The sequence below is a fragment of the Muscardinus avellanarius genome, assembly GCF_963383645.1.
Source record: "Muscardinus avellanarius genome assembly, chromosome: 6".
NCBI classification, from domain to species: domain Eukaryota; kingdom Metazoa; phylum Chordata; class Mammalia; order Rodentia; family Gliridae; genus Muscardinus; species Muscardinus avellanarius.
This window is the reverse complement of record NC_137791.1, coordinates 22,104,239-22,125,559: the sequence shown is the minus strand read 5'-3', so window position 1 is coordinate 22,125,559 and position 21,321 is coordinate 22,104,239. Positions and strand designations below refer to the sequence as shown.

Sequence of the window (21,321 nt, the reverse complement as noted above, 5' to 3'; positions counted from 1 at the left end):
CAGTAGTACTTTTAGATATAAATATATTGGTGGTAAAATGCAGTTTCAGGGTTGGGTTCATATTAATTGCTTCCACATGTTTAAGTTATTTCTATGTTAACCACCATCTTAAAATTTTACATTTATTGTTGGTTACTGAGTGTGATACTGAGTTAGATTAAAAGCCTAGTTCAGAAAGACTAAAACAATTTTTGTTACATTGAAGCCTAATACTATATTGTCACTGTACTTCTGTGTCTTTATTTCTTCCTTTCATTCTATCTAGTGAATATCTATATTCTCTCTATATATTGTTGCTTTTCATATATGTACATATATACATACATACATATTTGTAGCTATAAAATCATGTAAGTTTGTAATAGTTGGCACAAAAAGCAATAGCACACAGAGCTTGTTGAAAATCTCTTCATAATATTTCCATTTGGAAATCCATTAATAAATTCTCTAGGTAATATTTGAGATCCTGTTTATAAAATATAGATGTGTGGTTTTACTGGAATATCTCGAAGCATTTGCATGGCCATTTTATTACTGTATATTTCAGTATCTGGAATGCTGCCTGGTGAATTCAGGCTTTGGTATAGAAAGCAGTAACAGGCTATATACAGAAATAATTGGGAATTGATGAATAAGAATGTTAAATAATAAAGCAAGCTTTTTAGTAGAAATGTTCAGCAGAATGTTTTATTCAGTCCTAGGCTGCTCTGGAATGGTGGTAACAGCGTATCTCTCAGCTGTGTGCCTGCTGAATTAAGTTGCCTTGTATGGCTGTGCTTTCAGTAAATATTTATTGACCAGATACTATGAACCAGATCCAAGTAGCACAGAAATACTTGGCCATTTCTGTTCTTAAGGAGACTCGTGGTCTAAGCAATAAGACAGAAAGTTAATCCATAATCAGGACTTGGATAAATAGGCAGTAGATAAATGGGTTTGTGCACATCGCTCTGAGAGCAGTAGGGGATGGACAGCAACGGCGATGCGGTCAAGAAAGATCCTCCAGAGGCCAGAGGAACCAGGTCAGGGAAAGGAAAGAGAAAGGGATAGAAGGTACATGCAAGGCCTGACCAGGTGGAGCATGCCTGCAGTGCCTGTGCTGAGAGGCTGAGGCAGGAAGACCACAGGTTCAAGGCCTCTGGAACTTAGTGAGACCTCCAGCAACTAATGAGACCCTGCTTCAAAACAAAAAGTAAAAAGGACTAGGGGTATAGCCTGGAGGTAGAGTGTTCCTGTATTCAATCCCCAGTACCACAGAAGGAGAGAGAGAGGTTGAGATTCTGCGAGGATGTAAAGGCAGGAGTGGCCCATTGCATGTCATAGCACAGGGCGTGAGAGGGACATTGGCAGAGGATAACACCAGACGTGAGCAGGGGCTGGAGACTTACTATTAATCTTGGTGGTGAGCACTTGGCGCCTAGTGCCAGCCAGACATCAGCAACATCACACAGGCACCAGTGGCTTCCTATGTGCCAGCAACTATCCTGAGTACTTTATGTTATCTCACTTAACCCTACACCAAACCAATAAAATATGACTGTTATCACAATTTTTAGATGAGGAAATTAAGACCAAGGAAGTTGAGAAACCTGTCCCAAGTCAGTCAGCTCCCATGTGAGTGTTGAGCTTTGATCTACAGCAGTCTGATTTTGCATACTTAATGCTATGCTGTGGTTCAACTCAACAATTAGGAGTTTGAATGGAATACTGTGTGTGTGTGTGTGTGTGTGTGTGTGTGTGTGTGTGTGTGTGTGTATTTTGCTGAGGATTAAACCCAGGGGCTTTACACTCAGAGATATACACTCAGACTGATTTTACTTTTTATTTGGAAACAGGGTCTTCCTAAGTTACAGAGAGCCTTGCTAAGTTGCTGAGGCTGGCATCAAACCTGCTATCCTCCTATCTCAGCCTCCCAAGTACCGGGCTTGCAGGCATATGCACCACCATGCCCAGCTTTGGATGTAATCATTTTAATTTGAGAAGTTATATGCTCAAATTTGCCACTCTAGGATTAAATATTTTTCAGATTGGGGCACGTTCAATCAAGGGAAAAAAAAAAAGGTAAAGACTGCCAGAGACTGCGTTTTTTTTTTTTTTTTTTTTTTTGGTCATTATAGTATATTCTCATGTTCAGTATAGTCTTGCAATAGAGGTCAAAACTAAATTGTTTAAAGGCAAGAATCCTGTCTTAGTTTTCAGTAAATCTAGCATGTTGTCTACACTGTGCCCCTTTTGAGATACTTAAGGCCAAATGTGTTCAAAATTATTGAAGTTGTCTAATGGGTAGATGGGAATCCATTACCCTAATAAAATAATGAAAATTTTACCTGATACAGGAGTTTTAGATCAGTTGGGAGCAAAACTCTCCAGGTGGAAGGGAGTTCATTACCCAGCATAAGCACTTGCGGAGTTGACTAAGCTCCCCTCTCGCCAGTCCGCCTTCTCAAGCGTTATACAGGAGCCAGTGTCCGTTGGTTCCCTAGAACTTCAAACCTCACTTATGCTTTTATATTTTCTATTTCTCTGTATAGAGAGCTGCATGGAAAAGTGAAAGAGGGGGAAGAAAAAGTTGAGCCTGAGGGGCTTTTTCGGATCATATGTACTCCTTCAGGACTTCTCACGTGGCCTTACCAGCCACTGCTGTAGTAGGTCACAGGTCTCCAGTGGGTGGGCTGCAGGGGCGAGAAGTACTATCTTCAGTGACACCGTCCAGACCTGTCCTCAGAGGCTCATTTGTCAGTTTGTAGGAGCAGACACCAGCCTTCACCTAAGGCCCTCCATCCTCCCTACACCCCTCTTTTGCCCTCATCAGGAGCTGTGCTCATTTCTCAAGCATGGTTTTCCCCATAGGATCTGAGATGAGCCAGGAAGACTCTGGGATGCTTGCTGTGTGATCAGCACCCAGTGCGCCCTGCTGTTGTGTGAGTACCATGTGCGAGGCCTGTTCTACTGCCATGTTCCCTGCAGTATACTTGTATGGACAGACTCTGCTCTATCAAAAGTGGACATTACCAGGAAGCCTGAGTCAAGTCCACACTGCAGTTCAGCCACAGGAACTGGCAGTAGAAAGTACCATACCAGCAAGGTGAAGCTCAAGCAGGATGTCCTAGTAGGGGGCAGAACTTAGAAAACTCCAGTGGCCATGGTAGGAGGGGCAATAACATGAGAGAAAATACAGGGCAAAACCAGCTCGACCCAAAAGGAGCACGTGCACAGGGAGTAAACGTGACAGGAACCTTGGTGGAGGCCACCTGCCGGCATCAGGTCTTCATCCCGCTGGCAGACACTGACCAGAGGGATACCGCAAAGAGGAGTTTGAGACTCGAAGAAACTGAATAGAAACAGAAATTGTAAAGAGACTACTTCAATACTCAATATTTGAAATTACAAAAAATTCCTTTCTGGATTCAGAAAAAAAAATGTGAGAAAATTTGCAAAACAAGTCATTGAGTTTAGTGACTGATTATATGTGAAAGAGGCAACATTTAAAAATGTTAAGATTCTGAGCAGAAAAAATACATATATATATATATACACACATATATATATACACACATATATATACACATATATATATATACACATATACATTATATATATATATATATATATATATATCAGACAAGGACTCTCACCCCTGGCTAAAGAAAGCTAGAATAAAATTAGTTTTTCCAGGTTTTAGATGAGTTTGTTTTGGGTATGCTGAGACACGCACACGGTGCACACAGCTGAGCAGCAGGCAGAGGTCGAAGGGGACACTTCACAGACATGAACCATCTACTTGCTGTGGCGTTGGAAATCTTTTACACAGAAGTAAGGTTTGGAGTCTAGTAGAAAAAAATTCCAAGAGAAGTTTAGGTAGAGAAAAATCAGAGTGCTAAAAAAAAATGACTTTCCATGATAAGGTCATTCTTAGATGAAAGTTATCGGAAGACAGAGCACAGAGGAGTAGGCTAGAGAATAGTCTAGTGCCAACCACGAGCCCACAGAAAAGCAGAGGTGAGCAGACAGCTGTGACCAGCACCGCACACCAGCTGGGATTACCAGCTGGGATTACCAGCTGATGGTATAAAGTGTGACTGTGAAGTCTTGAGATTAATTATTACATTAGAGTCTTACTCCATAATGTCATACTGAGAGTTAAACCTAAAGGACTTCTGCCTCTAACTACACCCTCAGCCTTGTTTTTGGTTTGTTTCTTTTTAATTTTGAAACAGGGTCTCACTAAGTTTCGGAGGGCCTCACTAAGTAGCTAAGGCTAAACCTGCGATCCTCCTGTCTCAGCCTCCCAAGTACTGGGATTACAAGCGTGTGCCACTATGGCAGGCTTACTCCATAATTTTCATACCTGGAAAATCCCTTTCTTTTTTCTCTTACCAACAACTCAAGGTTAGTCAAAAAGTCAAGCATCCAATCTAAGAATTTTACAGCCTTTTTAGATACCTTGAGGACTTGGAAATAAAATTATTATTATTTAACCTGTGATTATTCTGTCATAAGATTGGCTAACCAAATCACTGTCCTAAGTGACTCAAAAGTCTTTTTCTCAAAGTGGTCCATAATGTACCATTATTATTAAAATTGAATGTTAAAGGTGTTTAAAAGAGGAGACTGGTATTTTTTTAAAGTTGTCTTATTGCCTGCCTTCCTTCCTTCCTCATTCCTTCTGTATCGGGGATTGAACCTAGGTCCTCACATAAGCTAAGCATGCACTCTACCCCTGATCTGTACTCCCAGGCCTTCATATCCTTTTCATTTCAAAATAATGTTAAGTGCAAAGCAGTATTTGTAGTATTAAGACCAGCTACATAAGGTTGGTGTCTGTGTTGAAGGCTTATGTGCAACACCGCCATCATTATTCTTAGTTTCTCTACAGGAGCTGATGCAGGCCATTCCCTCTAGAACGCTCTTCCTGCGGCTGCCCTGTCACCCCACTGCCTTTCTTCCTACCCACTCTCTAGCTGCCCCTCCTCTGTCTTAGTTTCTTCAGACCACACCCTAAATGCAAGTATTTGGGGGGTTGCATTCTAGATCCCTTCTGTGTATGTATGCATCTTTTCTTTCTGGTGTTTAACTGAGATTCCAGTATTTCCAACAGTGCTCCAGGCCCTACGACTTTTCAGAATTATCTCTGAGGCTGCTGAGGAAGCCTGTGCAGAGTCACTTCACCCACCTTTAAGTAAAGGGCCTCGTCTCCAGGTTTTAATGTGAGGTTTCACATAAATTTCATTTCAAACAGGAAGTCATTTCTGCTGCCTAAAACACACACACCCGCACACAGCAAGAGGGAGGATCAGAAGGCGCTGCCTTCGGTTTCTCTTTTGAAGAGTGATGGCCAGAGCAGTGCCCCTCTCACCTCACAGCCAGTCTCGGGCTTCCTTTTGCACACTGGCCTGCGGGTTCCATGCATCTGACGTTCAATTTACTATCTTTCTCCTGTCAAACAGGTCCTCTCTAACAGAAGCTCCTATTTCTGTTTATTGCTTTACTGTTCTCAGAAACATGTAAGCTGAAAGAGAAAACCCCACAGTTCTGTCTTTTTAATTCAGTCCTCCAAGTCATCGTCAGCCTCTAAGACTTACGGATTGTCTCTCTCTTCCTATTACCATAGCTCCACAAAAATTAAGGCGTGCAGGTCCTGAGGTTTTGGACTGTACATCCAACCTCCAAAAAGGTTGACCTGCAGTATAGTGTGAAACCCTGAGCCCAAAACAAGGTGCGGTCCTGAGTGCTTCTCCCTGTTTAGCTGTGCTGTACTGAATGGGGACCGCACCGAGTCCCCACTCTGCCAGCAATACAGCATCTGATCTGGTGCTCCATGTATGCTCGGTACCATGCTAAACCTTTTACATGCCTTGTCTATTTAATTTTTCAGACAATTCTATGAGCTAGGCATTGTCATCATCTCTTTTATAGAAGAGAATCAGAAACATAGCTACTTGCCTAATGTCTAACAGCAGATAAACAGCTGATAAGACTTCTTGGAGCCGTCGGATACCATAGGCCATGTGTGGAAGCAGTATGTTCCCTGCCACCCAACTGTTTGTTTGTTTGTTTGTTTGTTTGTTTTCTAGTGCTGATGATCAAACCGAGGGATGGTTTACCCTCCCCACTAATAGGGCAAAGGCACAGGCTGCTAGGGCCACAGTAAGCAGCAAAGGGAAGGGGGCGGGCATTGCCAGCCATTCTCATTAGAAACTTTAGGTAGGCTCTAATTGGCAAGCTTAGTCCCTAACCCTTACGTCATGGAATGGCAGCGCTGCTGAACCTCCCTTGTGGCTGCCTTCAGACTCCAGGTTGCCAGTTTGTGATTTCTTGCTCAAGATTCCCCTTGATGATTGACCACAAATTTTACCCCATCAAAAATCTTCTAGCTGCTGCTCTGAAAATGCCCACAGTCCCTCTTCCTCTCCTCCTCTTGGCTCCTTTTCTTGTTACTGAAGCCAAGCACACGTAGTCACTGATGAGGATGATGGCGTGGGGAAGTGCTCATCCATTCGATCGCCGTGTGCTCAGTCTCATCACGGACCTGGTATAAGACCCGGCAGCTAAGGAGGCAGAGTTGTTCAAGGTCAGAGCCCAAGCTCTAGCGCCAAGCTGCTAGGGCGCACACTTCAAGTCCACCAGTTAATCACTCGGTGACCTTAATGAGAGACCCACGTTCTTTGTGCTTTATTTTCTTCACCTATAAAATGGATAAAAGCCAAGTAGTGACACCATGAAATTCAGAGGTTAAATGATAAGAGATGGAGCCGGGCGTGGTGGCGCACTTTGTAATCCCCGCGCTTGGGAGGCTGAGACAGGAGGATCACACAGTTTCGAAGCCAGCCTCACTGGCTTAAGAGACCCTGTTTCCAAATAAAAACAAAAATAGGTCTGGGAGTGTAGCCCAGAGGTAGAAGGGTTTCCAGGAACCCCAGTAACACACACACACACACACACACACACACACACACACACACACACACGTAAGTAGTAGTCGGCCGTGGTGGCGCACGCTTGTAATCCCAGCATTTGGGAGGCTGAGACAGGAGGATCACGGTTCACCGACAGCCTCAGCTAGTTAGTGAAGCCCTGTACAACTCAGTGAGACCCTGTTTCAAAATAAAAAAATAAAAAATAGGGTCAAGGGTGCAGCTTGGAGATAGAATGCCCCTGGGTTACATCCCCAGTACCGCGCACACACACACAAAAAAAGTAATTACTAAATAAATATAAATAAATAGTTGTTGTTAGCAGCTCTCAGAGGATATTTGTTGACTGCATATTGGTCTAATCTGTGCTATGCACTTTGCCACATTCTATATACATATCATGGAATTCTTAATCTAACCCTATAAAATAGGTGCTATTTTATGCTAAGAGAGAAAAATTGAAACTTAGGTTAAGTGACTTCCCGTAGGTCCCCTGTTTGTGTGGATGCAGGACTTGAACACAGCTCAGGCTGCTTCTGCCCTAGAAGCCTTCCACAGCCGCTGCTCAGTCTTTTCTCCACAGGTCATGCAGCGCTTGACTTGCTGGGCAGATTGCATCTGAGTGTTATTCAGCCCTGCGAATCTGCTCACCCTGCTTCCCATGCCGGGACTCCTCTTCAGGGATAGAAGCAGTAAGACTCACACAGTCAGGCACACAGTTCATGGTCATTAGATGCACAAATGAATAAATACAATCAATGGTTCTTACAGAGTCCCTGTGAAGGGCCGTTAGTGCTATCCTCATTAAATTTTAAAAAAGGGAAATTAGTACTGATAATGATACTTCTTGCTTATGGTTTAGTCATTGCAAAGGTCCTGCAGAGAGGATAAAAATTGAAGACCTACTTTAAAGAATAGCATGATGAGCATATATTCTCTTATGGATTTGAGAGGTTTCCTTTTTCTCTAAGTCTGGGAGCTCAGAACACTGGACTGTTGGGGGGGCTCTCAGTAGCCTTTATACCCCCTTCCTGCTTTCTCTCGCTCACACACTCTCTAGTATCCGTTCACACTTCCATTTAGAGATCTAGCCGTGGCGAGGACACAACAGGCCTTGCTTTCATGGATCCTGTGTTTTAGTGGAGGAGACAGGCGTACGGACGGTGATGCACCTGGCATTGGTAGTTTCCTGAGAGGAGGGCGCTGGGAGGGCACCTGCGCGGGGTGCATCCACCGCTGCCGGGCAGGGCGCTGGCATGCACATGTGGTCCCTGCTTTAACTGTCGCATGCGTGCTTGCATACAGCATATAGCCTTCGTGTTGTTATTTAGCCACCTAGGTTCAAAGAGCCCATCAACAGCAATGCTCTTATTTTTGCAGTTATGCAAACGTAACACAGCACCAAGCCTTTTTCACAGCTTCTAGGGGTCTTTTTTCCTCCTTTCTACTTCCCAGGATGAAATGGGGCCTAGGATCAAAGAGACGATGGTGTTTCTCTCTACCTGTAAAAGAACACCTTTTGGCCGGGCTTGGTGCGCACGCTTGTAATCCCAGTATTCAGGAGGCTGAGACCGGAGGATCACAGTTTGCAGACAGCCTCAGCTAATACTTAGTGAGGCCCTCCGCACTTAGTGAAACCTGTTTCAAAATAAAGAATAAAAAAAATAGGGCAGGGGGTATAGCTCAGATGTAGAATGTCCCTGGGTCCATCCCCAGACCCACAAAATCAGTATCAGGAATGATACAAGCAGGAAAACAGATGGAGCCAGAGGAACAATTTCTGATTGTAGTAGCTGCTTTCTGGTTCGTATCACTGGGCCAGATCAGAACACCGCGGAGTTTTAGAGGAACAGCTTCCACAGCGCCAACGGGTGACCTCGCCTTGAGGCCCTGGACAGGCGCACTGCCCCGCTCTGAAAACACAGGTTGATTTTCTCCCTGAAACAAGCCAGAGTATGGACGGCATTTTGGCGGTTGTGGGTCTGCCTGTAACCAGCACCCATTCACCTGCAGACCTTCCTGTGTCTTTTCAGGCTGTCGAAGCTCAGATCCGAAGTTTTGGACAGACGCCTTCTCAGCTCCTCATCGAGCCCCATCCACCCAGAGGTTCCGCCATGCAAGCGGTGAGTGCACGTCTGCTCTCCTCCCCACCCCCGCCCTCTTCAGACCACACTTTGATATTCACTAACACTCTTTCACCGTGCTTGGACTCTTCTCCTAGCCTGGGCCTTTTCTTTCGAATACAGTGTCTGTTAACCTTCTACCAACCAGCAAATGGTACTGCATTCCCTCCTGGAGTCTTTTAGAAGCTGAACCCAGCTCCAGCACTATCATAATTTCACATTTTCTGTTGCAGAATTCCACAATTACCCAATTAGGGTGTGGTGGTGCACTCCTGTAATCACAGTACTTGAGGAGGCTGAGATGGGAGGATGATTGGTTCTTGGCCAGCCTCAGCAATTCAGTGAGGTCCTCCACAACTTAGTGAGACCCTGTTTTAAAATTAAAAATAAAATAGGGCTGGAGATGTAGTTCAGAAGTAGAGCACCCCTGGTTTAATCCCTAGTCTCACACCAAAAAAAAAAAGACTTAATTATCACTTGTGATATCTCCTAGCTATAGGATAAAGGGCTCTAGACATAGGATTGATCAGTTTTCTAGTTTTCTCCTATGAGTTTCTAGATTAACTTTGCTACTGTGATTATTCTTTACATCCAAATATGTTTTTCAGACTAGGAGTCTTAGAACTACTTCTGGTATGTAGGATATTGTTACTGAAGGCCAGAGACCTAGGATAGGGAGATGACAGTTTAATCATCCCCATCAAAAATCAGTGGCCTAAACACACACACACACACACACACACACACACACACACACACACACACACACACACAACCTGAAGCTGGGCCTGATGACGCACACCTGTAATCCAGTCCTTGGGAGGCTGCATCAGAAGGATCACAAATTCAAGGATAGCTTCAGCACACAGTGAGGCTCTCATCAACCTAATGAGACCCTATTTCAAAATAAATAAAATGGGCTGGGGGGTATAGCTCAGAAGTAGAATGCCTCTGGGTTCAATCCTCAGGACTACACAGACAAAAACAATAGTGGCCTAAAACAATGATTTAAGCCAGGCGTGGTGGCAGACACCTGTAATCCCAGTCCTTGGGAGGCTGAGACAGAAGGATCACAGGCTTGAGGCCAGCGTTAGCAACGCACACCATCAGCAGCTTAACAAGACTCTGTTTCAAAATAAAAACTTCAGAGGTAGAATGTCCCTGAGTTCAATCCCCAATACAAAAAAAATAATAAATAAATAAATAAATAAATAAATAAACAAACAAACAAACAGCAGCAGCTTAATTCTGGTTTCTCGTTTTTCTGAGAGTCCGGTGGGATTTCGTTGGCTCTTTTTTCTGTGACCCACTAACGCACTGCTGGGGTGATTGAGAGCCTGGGCTTCTCTTTCCACTTGGTCTTTTATCCTCAAGAAAGGCAGACCAGGCCTCTCACAGAGCCCACCAGGATGGAGGCAGAACTAACTGGAGACTTCTGGATTCACCTCGCTTATGCCGCGTTCTAATGGTGAAAGCCAGTCGAGAGGCAGCGGAGTCAGGGTAGGGAAATAGATCTGAGCTGCAAAATAAGGAGCTCATTCTCCGTTCATACTTGCTGAAATTTCGGGGCAGAAACTCTTCAATGAGGAAAAAAAACAAATGGCACAGTAACAAATTAAACCGTGTAATGAACATTTTGTGAAGAGCAGTCCGTAGGTGCTATTGTCTTCCTTGAATTGTCCTTCACAAAACAGGCTGGTCATTACTGTTTAGAGTCAGAATAGAAATGTATTTCCATGAAAAAGAATTCGTGAAGAATTGAAGATAAATGCAGAGTCAGGGCTGGAGCTCAGGGATGGCATGATGGCGGCCGACAGGAGGAAGGGAAGAGCGTCAGCCTCGGGGCAGAGACCCGCCTGCGCTCTGCCTGGCGCTGCTCGCCTTCCTCTTCCCTCTTCCCCTTCCCCACCTTTGACTCTCTGTCCTCTTCCTACCGCCAAGGGTTTCCCCCTTTTTTCACTCGTAATATGAACTGACCATAATAATAAACCACAAGCATTAAAATATAATTTCGCATCGCCCTTTCCCCTTTGTGTTTTTAAGTCAGTGAAATCAGATTTCAGCGAATCTCTAGGGTGACTTGAGCGGGCAGAAGACTACACAGAGAGCAAACATGTAGCAAGAACAATGGGAGATAATGCCATAAAAAGAGTTCGGATGATTTATGTTTGGGCTTCGGAATCAGCTGGGGTAATAGCACGTCAGTGCGGCTCGGGCTGCATGGGTGCTGCTAATGGAGGCACCTCCACCCCGTTGCCTTTCCGCCGGGTCACTGCACAGCGCCGCTACAGGGCGCAGCCCAGCCTTCCTCCTGGGGAGAGGTGTGGGCTCAGGAGCAGGCCAGCTTTTCTGTCCTTAGGTGGAAAGGCGCATGTGCCCACAAGGATGGGGGCCCTCTTTCCCCCTGAATTGAATACTTGAACATCTCTGACTTGACTGAATTCTGGCTTTCATCTCACAAATGCATGGTGGAAAAGAAAGGCCTGGTAAAGAAAAGAAAGAGAGAGAAAGAGAAAGAAAGAAGGAAGGAAGGAAGGAAGAGAGAGAGAGAAAGAAAGAAAGAAAGAAAGAAAGAAAGAAAGAAAGAAAGAAAGAAAGAAGAGAAAGAAAGGAAGGAAGGAAGAGAGAGAGAGGAAGGAAGGAAGGAAGGAAGGAAGGAAGGAAGGAAGGAAGGGGATTAATTGTTGGCAAGCACATGCTTACTCAGGGAAAACCGAATGAGATCCGGGCTGGCTGCTTCCTCCTCTGGCTTTGCAGAAGCACCCAGGATTAGAGGCTGGGTTTTTCCTGTTTCACCAGTTGCTGTCTCCTTACAGCTGCTGCCTTTATGGCAGGCCAGCCAGGAAGGGGGGCGTGCCGTCTCCTGTCCCTAGTGCCCCCCAGGCCTGCTTATCAGCTAAGGTCACGGTGGAGCTTGGCTCTCCGAGCCCGCCTGGAGCTCTGGTGAGGGTGGTGTGCAGGAGCAGACTGGAGGGCGGCTGGCTGCAGGACCGCAGTGGACAAGTCTGTCCGTAGCCTGCTGTGGACAGTGGCTTGTCCTTCCCTGTGGCAAGAGTTGAGCCAATAGAATCCTTACATAAACACGACATTCTTCCTACACATTAGACTTTTTTCATGTTTTTTAAGGGCATAAACATTGGATTATTCAATTTGAGCCTAATTATATTTACAATCTGAGCTGTTAAGCCCAGAAATATGTATGAACTTCCTTTCAGGGAGACTTTATGATTATGTTGTACTCTGATTTTCTCAGAGTTTATAAATTGACTTGAGTAAATATTATTTAAAAACTACGTAATAGAAAAATAAGTCTTGGCCCTCTGAAATGATGTTCATTTCCTTTTCCCAGGACTTGTTTAAAACTCGCTTTCAGGATATTTTGTTAGTTCTTGCTCCTTCCTACTCAGTTTTTACCTAAATCTCAGAATTCCTTAAAGAACATATAAGTTGTTCTTTATGCGACGAAAATTACTGATATTGAAAGTTTTAAAAATGGAAGGTCCACATGTTTATTAATTGCTTTTTGCTAACATTCAGATGAGTTCCACCATCAGCTACCAATGCCCCCCACCACACACACATATAAACATAGCAGAAATTAAAGCCACCTCGTGCTGCGTTAAGTGCACGAGCCATAATATACACCAGGTGTAGTAATTAGCAGGCACACGAAGGCTGCCTATTTGTCTGGCTTTGCCGCTGTTGCTGTATCCCCTTGTGTCTTCACACCATCAGATAGTTGGATTTAATTGAGGCCACATCAGATGAGGCATTACTGACACCTTTAATTGAATGAGCATCCAGGGAGGATTAACTCATAATATTGATTGGCTTTTAGCCACTTGCTCAGAAGGGTGTCTGGGTAGCTTATTAGTTGCCTTTATTTACACCTTTATGCAAAGAGTGCAAATAGGAATTCTTAGTGCAATATGTTTTTCTAAGTACTCTTAATAACTTTTTTAAAAGGACTGATAATAAAAATGCAAATGTATTTAATTTTTTATTAGCAGTTCTGAATAAATACGTGTTAAATATATGTGCCTACACATTTGCATCTACCTGGTGTTTTGAAATATGGCAGTAGGAAAGCAGCCAGGAACGCTTCATCCAAGTGTTTCAATCCCGAATGATACTAATCAGCTATTAGAAAATAGACGTGGTAGGAGAGAGCCGCTGAGAATGTACAGTGTAATTACTGTATGATAGCAGACTACGACAGAGCATAAATAAAGCCAGTAAATCAGGCCAGTGTTATGTGTGTCTTGCATTATGATGTATGGGTTGTAGGGACGTTCCAAATCCTTAGTAGTCCCCAAGATTTATTTTGTTGCCAGTTATTAGAGCAGGCAGTGTTTCCTTTAACATTTTCAATGACTTTTTGCTTTTCAAAGGACAAGCAAAAGAGTCTTGAGCTTTAGTTTTTACTAAGAGGGAGGTAGGGCATCTAGGTATTTCTCCTCATCCCTAGCTACCACTGAAAGAATTGGTATTTGCATTACAATACACAGTGTTTATTACTTGGTTCACTATATAAATATATTGTTTTTCACAAGTACATTTCATTATGCATTGCTTTGCAATACCTTTATAATTAAGTTGGTATATTACATTCATAAATTATTTCTCGATCGTAATCACATATATGCATGCTGCCTATTGTTTGTAAATATATTAGTTTTAATTATCTCTTCATTTAGTTGTCAAAATCTTCATGCTAACTCAAGACTTCTTTTGATGAGCCTTAGAAATTACCCTGGCTTCCTTTTATGACTATTCTCGTTTCCTTTTTATTTTTTTTAATCATTCCAAAAGAGCATTATGTAATATGTGATAGCATGGGGACTGGTTTAAGGTAATTTCCAACACTTTGCCTATTTAGAATCTAAATCAAATCATTCTTTTAGTTTTTTATGGCTATTGGCAGGGAAAGGAAGCTAATAACACTTGTGGGTTTTTTAGGTGTTTTTTTTTTAATATAAAAATAAAGGTACCCTACTTCGATTCCCTCAAATTCCAGACAGAACTAGGAGAAAGCAAGCAGGTGGTAAGGGTGTTTCTGAAGCCTTGCTGTGCTGCCCTTCCCTTGCGACCTGTGTTAACGTGGTCTTCCTCTTCTCTTCCTGCACCCTGTCTCTCGTCCCCTTTTGTCTTCTTGTCCATTTGGGTCTTGTCCTGCCCACTCAACAGTATCTCCTCCTGCAGAGTCCATTGATGTTCACAGACCAAGCCCAGCAGGATGTCATCATGGTCCTCAAGTTCCCCTCCAACTCCCCTGTCACCCACGTGGCAGCCAACACCCAGCCCGGATGGGCAACTCCCGCCGTGATCACGGTCACTGCTAATCGGCTCTTTGCGGTGAACAGGTGGCACAGCCTTCCTGGTAAGTAAAGAAACACCGTCGTAGGCCCAGGACCTGCTGAGCGCGCCAGAAAGAGACAGCCACTTAAATATGTCTCTGAATCAAAAAGTTAAATAGTTTGAAAGGTTTAAAGATACCCTCCCCCCAGAGGCCTGTGGTACAAATGACAAAACATTAGCTATTTTTTGGCATCTGGTGGTTTGTCTTACCATTGAAGATAAATATTGTTTCAAATACAGTGTTGTAATATAATGACAATATGTACTATATCTATAAATAGTACGTATTTATTTAGCAGGTGTTTCCTCTTTTCTGCACCTTCATTTGTTCGGTAACCACTTTGGATTGTCTAATATCTGCCAGGAATTTTAATTTTTTGTGCAAGGCATGGTAGTATTTGTTAGGAAACAGTTAAATGACACAGCCCAAATTGTGCGTGCCTGTTCGTATCTTCTATTCTTTCACTCAGTGCTGAATATCCAGGCCCAACTGGTAGCTGTTAGACCTGGAAGCCGTCCTGGTCTGAGGTGTAAGTCAGACTGCATCAGCGGCAGTCCCGAGTTTTTGCCAGTGAAGACATGGGGCCCCGGGAGCTTCCGTCATTCAGCACCACATATGGCTACGCGGGGGCAGATTTGAACCCAGGTTTCCTGACTCCGACTTTATGACTACCCCACTGTGATTTATTGCCTCTCACAAGATCAAGAATGTTAGGACCTGGATTTATCACTGTTCTTTTTGGCCACTAATTCCAAAACAAGAAGAATAATCTTTTAAAATCCTGGAGATTATAGGCTTTTTCCAGCCCATCGTTTTAGGTAGGAAGTTTTAAAAGCTAGATTTTAATGTTCTGTTAATTGTCATTAAATGTAGAGTATGCATCAAGCGCTATAAATTAAAATAGCAGAAATGGTTGCAAAAATATACTTAACAAGGGCCTCATCCAGATTAATGCAGATTTTACAATGGCACAAAAGACATTCCAACAGAAGCCTGGTACTTTGACTAAGCTCAATAAGATAGCAAGCAAAAAACTCTATGGTTGGTATCAGAATTGATTAAATACATTCTTTTTCCTGGATTCTGGAAATGAAACAGTGGAAAGAAATACCAGTATTTGATTAGAGAATAAATTTCAGAAGAAGTGGAGACAGAAAAAACATACATATATATATATATATATATATATATATATATATATATATATATTTTTTTTTTTTTTTTTTTGGCACTTAGAGGCATTCTACCTCTGAACTACATCCCCATCCCTTTTTATTTTGAAATGGGATTCAGCTAAGTTGCTGAGATTGGTCTCTAACCTGAAGTCCTCCTGTCTCAGCCTCCCAAGTACTGGGATTACAGGTTTGTGCCAGCATACCCAGTGACGCTGTTTTTTAAATTATAAATTCTATTTCTTTTCAAGGGATCTCTGATTTCTGTAACTACTTCATAAGATAGCTAGTTCCTGTCATTTTTTTTGTTTTTGTTTTTTTAGTACTATGTTGTGTCCAGATCTTGGGCTGGGAGATTAGCTCAGTACTACAGTGCTTACTTAGCACAAGGCCCTGGGTTTGATCCCTACAATCTCAAAAGAAAAGAAAATCTGTATCCTTTTCTCTCTTCAAAGAACTTTGAAGAACCTACCCCAAATCAAACAGCAGCAGCTAATATTTATAGAGCATTTTCAAGTTTCAAAAGACCATTTTAATAATTTTATGTGTACTCACCCAATCCCCTCAACAACTTGAATATGTAGGTTCTATATTAGGTTGAACCATATGAAATTGCATTTTGGATGGAACCCAGGATCATTCTACCTCCGAGCTCCCCCCCCGCCCTATTTTTTATTGTTTATTTTGAAACAGTGTCTCACTAAGTTGCAGAGGGCCTCACTAAGTAGCTGAGGCTGTCCTCGAAATGCGATCCTCCTGTCTCAGCCTCCCCAAATGCTGGGATTACAAGCATGTGCCACCACACCTGGCTGAAATTGCCTTTTTCTCAATAGGTCAGAATGGTCAGAATTAGCACTTTTATATGGCCCCGCCTAACTGGTCTAACCTACTCTTCAGATCAGAAGAGTCGGTCTGAAAGGCTGAGACCACGTGCCTCACCCAGGATCACTACTGCACGCGGTGGCAGCAGTGGGATGGAGACCGGTCACACTTGCGAAGCCTCTGCCACCGACAGCTGGGATTTAGCATTTCTAGGATCCTAGATTCTCAGAGAAGTAGAGAGAAATTCTCAAAGCATTAGTCCAGATCGACACTGGTATTACTGGAAGTGAAGGCCCTGCTGAATAGACCAGGGGCTAGAGTGTGTTCCCTGGTCAAGCATCCTGAGATTTCTTCATCAGCAGAGCCAGTCATCAGCAAAGACAAATACCGTCAGTAAAAAAGAAATGGGTCATGTGGCTTCAGCTATTGTAGTTGCTTATACACACGCAACCATAAATTTTAGTGCCAATAAATATTGTACTTACTCAAGTATTTATCAGTGTTAATGACCTTCCAAACATCCTTGAAAAGTTGACATGTACTAACTGGAGAAAATATGACACCATGAGTTTGAAAATAATCTCATTAGCTCATTGAAATGTACCCTATTTTTATTTTGAGCCCTTCAAGGACAGTCAGAAAGATTCCCTAAAATCTGATGGTATTGAGCATAGCTCTAATATCAATCAAAAATAATGTGAGTTCTTGTGAGTCTATAAAAGGCAGATACTGACCGGGGAGAATGGCGTAGTCATTTGGAGAAAAGAGTTGGGAAAAGTTCCCAGCATTTAATTATCAGAACTGTGAAGCCGAAGAGATCATTTATTGCAACCCCTTCATTTTAGGGTTTATGATTTGCCCACAGTGGCTTCGCTGTGATGCTTCTTTCTACTTAAAGTCCTCCTGCCTTTCCTAGGAAAAGGTTGCAAACCCCGTTTTCAATTACAAAATGTGTGCCCAAGTCTTTACAGTCATTTTGAGAATGGAACAAACTATTCTTAGTGTAGATTGATTTTTCTAACTCATTTGCTACTCAAAGTATTTTTAAATTGAAACCATGGAAATATTAAATATTAATAAAGCTTTTTTTAAAAACCCTCAATCCCATCTTTAAGAAAATATTTCAGCCAAGTGCATTTAACTAAAACATCTATCTGCGGATAGCTTTCTTTATTTTTATTCAAACTTTCAATTGATTGATTCTAAGTGATGGATGAAACATTAAATGTTCCCTGACTTGGAGCTTTCCCTTTCTCCATCATAAACTGACGTTCCTCGTGGATCCTTTGTGCGGCTGCATTCAAAACTGCCTTTTTAAGAAGGAACGAAAAAATACTATTTGCTACAGTCAGCAGATGGTTGTCACATTTTGTTTTCAGCACGCTTTACCACTTAATTTTGTTTTGTTGCAGCATCAGAGGTTGCCAGTCAAGCATCTGCTCTAGCTTATGGCCCAGCACTGGAGCCACCGCCGATGGCACGTGTTCAGAACAGCACTCTTCTAAAATAAATGTTTAATAAGCTAGCCATAAAAGCACCTGGATTTTTGTTCTTTAAATTTCACAAAACTGCCTGAGATGTGGAGGTTAGAGACAATCCGCCATAAGGTTTGACTTACTCATTTTTATGTAGTTTGCTATATGAAAAATAATGCCTTTCTTTTTCCTCTTTTGTGAATTCCAGCTCATCAAGGTGCTGTACAAGACCAGCCGTACCAGCTGCCGGTGGAAATCGATCCTCTCATAGGTCTGTCGCTTGCCTCTCTCTTTGCGATTCATTAAGCTCTGTATGGTGGCCCTGAAGTGTAGATTACAGTTGTTTTTCACTTGCTGGTTGCTGGGAATGGAATTTTCCTGATAAACCATTTGCATGCAAATTGGAATGCAATGAGCTGTGGCTATGCTGGTATTTCATCAACTCCCCCTCGTTGGTTTGCCTAATTTGAACAGGCCTAGGACGCGTGTCACTGGAAATTAATATGGATGCTGTAATAATGTGTGATTGAGAATGCGCATGAAGTACTGTCAGGATAATATTGGATCTTTTCATCACTCAGACTTGTTGATGAGCAGGAGCGGGGCGCGTTGTGATGAATTGGCACACCGGTAATGTGATGGAGCTCCTTTGCTAGGGAAATTTTCATAATAACAGTGGGGTTCTTAGCGGCACTGTGTTGTGAAAAATAAAACTGTAGTGCCAGGGTTTCATCATTAAAGGAGATCAATCCTTTCTTCCTGGACCCTCTGTTCAGTCTGAGGGGATTAATGTGCAATTGCAGAGCCATTTCCAAGTTGAAATATATCGCCCAGCCAATGGGAACGTTAAGATATTTGTATTCATTTTCCTAGGGTCCTACAGCCCAATAAATTGCCATTGGAGGTTAAATTTGTTCAGGGGGGCGGGGGGAAGCAGAGAGGAAACCAGAAAGAACCACTGGGATGGAATCAGCTTCCGGGCAGATGACTTGGAATATTTAATTGCCACTGTGCTTTCTTAGCAGGTCAGTTGAAATCTCTAGGGGAGTGTGTTCCATCCATATGTGTGGGATTTCAAATGTAGTGTCCCCAAGAATGTCAAGGCTGGCTATTGAAGACGCTCTCCAGTAACTCTTAGAATAAAGAACTTCATTGCCTCGCCGTGGAGGGAGGCTACCAGCACAGATGTATGAATGTTGTCAAATTTCTGTGGCACAAATACATTTGTTAGAGTTTTTCTTTTAAATAAGGCACCTGAATGAACAGATTTATTATTTTAAAATACAAGATGGTCCCTGTGTGTGTGTGTGTGTGTGTGTGTGTGTGTGTGTGTGTGTGTGTGTGTTACCTTTCTTATCACTAAAACCTTTGTCTCAGTAGAGCTACGTGGCCAGCCTTCACAGATGGGCTCTCAGGATGAACAGCACATCCTGGAGCTCAAACCCAAATAATTTCCCCAAACACACCGGAAGTCTCAGAAGTGATTATCTACGTGAAGAATAAATATCACTCTGTTTCCTAAATCTCATTTTGCTCGGAGAGGATATGATTTGCCACATACTAAAATAAAAATTAAATGCTTCACTTGTGCAGCTTTAAAAGTCAGGAAATAATAAAGCCCATTTGCTAAGTCATGGAAAGCATTCTTTTCTTATTTATTGGCTCATTGTTTACCTCAAAATTTGCCAATAAATATCTTATAATATAAAATCTAATTAAGTGAATCCAGCGGTTTTAATTCCTTAGAACAAGCGTGGGCAAACTTTTTTAGTACAGGGCTAGACTATAAATTTTTTAGGTTTTGTTATAAGGTCTCAGACACTTCTTCACTCTGCCATTATAGCACAAAGGCCATCACAGACAGTACCTGAATGCATGGACATGGTAGTTTCCCCAGTAACACTTCAGGTACAAAACCAGGAAGGAGCCAGATTGTACCTGTGTGCCAGAGCTTGCCATCTGGGCTCTAGATTGCTGGTCTTCTAGCCACTTCTTTGCTCCCTAAAATACTTAAAACCCATGTACCTTCCCATAAATATTAAGGTTGACATTTAAAAGTTTTTACCACAAGTTTAAATAGTTGCAAAGGTTATAATTCTGGCATAAGTAAAAGAAAGAGTTTATTTTATTTTTCAGGGTTTTTACTGTTAATTTTATTTTTTTTAAATTTTTTATTGGTGCATTGTAGTCATACATCTTAATGGGATAAAAGACTTGTGCACACCTCATCCAGTTAGCCTTTACCCGATTCCCACCCCATTCCCTCCCCATCCCACCTTCCCATGCTTGGCTTAGTGATTGACTTTGATACGTTTGTTTAAGTTCATCATGTGTTTTCGAGAGTTTCCCTCTCCCCCCTCCCATCCCCTCAGTTAGGTCTCCTTATTTGCTCCTCTACAGGATCTCCTTCTTCATCTAGAGTTCCTCCTGTTACCCACTTCTCCCGAGCTCTTGCATATTACGGAAAGCATCCAATTTCTTCTTTTTTATAACTGACTAATCTCACTTATCATAATGTCCTCCAGTTTCATCCATTTCCCTGTAAAGGAAACATTTAAAATTTATGTAGTAGAATCTAAATAGCAGAGTGAATTGATACTCTATAGTTTCTATTTTTAAGTGCATATAAAAGCTCTTAAAATTAGACATTGCAGTGTGTTTCTTTTCATCTTGAATTTACATTTTATTCTACTTTCCGTGCATAATTTCGTGTGCGTGTGTGTGATGCTGGGGATCTAACCCCAAACCTATGTGTACTAGGCAAGTGCCCTAACATCAGCCGACTCCCTCCCCTTATAATTTGATCTTAGCTTTTAGAATTGATGACTCTAATGTACTCTTCAGGAATAAAAATATATCTTAGATACTAAATATATGGAGCTGGGTGCACTGGTTCATACTTGTAATCCCAGTACTTGGGAGGCTGAGACAGGAGGATTGCAAGTTTAAAGTCAGCCTTAGCAACTTAGTGAGAACCTGTTTCAAAAATAAAATATAAAAGAGCTAGGAGTGTGGCTCAGATATAGAATGCCCCAGGGTTCAACCCCCAGTAACAAAAATAAAATGGGCCTGGGGATATACCTCAGAAGTAGAACTCCACCCCTTGGTTTACGTGCCCACTACTACAAAATAAATAGGTAAATAAAAATCTACAATGAATGGTCATTACAAATATTAATATGTACTTATTATAATCACACTTTAGTAAAAGCTAATAAACATTTACTAACCATGAACAGCAAACATTTATCGGCAATGCCTCTTTAATAATGACATGGCCAGGGCTTTTCCCCAGATTAGCTCATGTGTTCATGGATGCACGTTTCTGCTGAGCTGAGATTTGTCAACAGGTCTATCTTATTTTTTGTTTTTATAGATGGATACTGTGGTCAGAATTGGTGGTGTCCACCTGTAATCCTCGCACTTGGGAGGCTGAGGCGGGAGGGTCACTTGGGC

The 21,321-nt window shown here is 42.4% G+C and overlaps 1 protein-coding gene across 3 annotated transcripts in view; it reads left to right on the top strand.

Moving 5' to 3' along the window:
* The window catches only part of LRBA (LPS responsive beige-like anchor protein), a gene marked incomplete at both ends in the record, with an annotated part of 652,640 nt that overhangs the window by 592,774 nt on the left and 38,545 nt on the right, over positions 1-21,321 (top strand). Inside the window, 3 exons of one of the 3 annotated variants that reach the window (XM_080697476.1) lie at positions 8,948-9,037; positions 14,240-14,417; positions 18,074-18,136. In XM_080697476.1, coding sequence (XP_080553602.1) covers positions 8,948-9,037; positions 14,240-14,417; positions 18,074-18,136 — 331 coding nt within the window. Of the gene's footprint in view, positions 1-8,947; positions 9,038-14,224; positions 14,418-18,073; positions 18,141-21,321 lie in introns of all 3 variants that reach the window. The other 2 variants (XM_080697475.1, XM_080697477.1) reach the window with 2 other exon arrangements.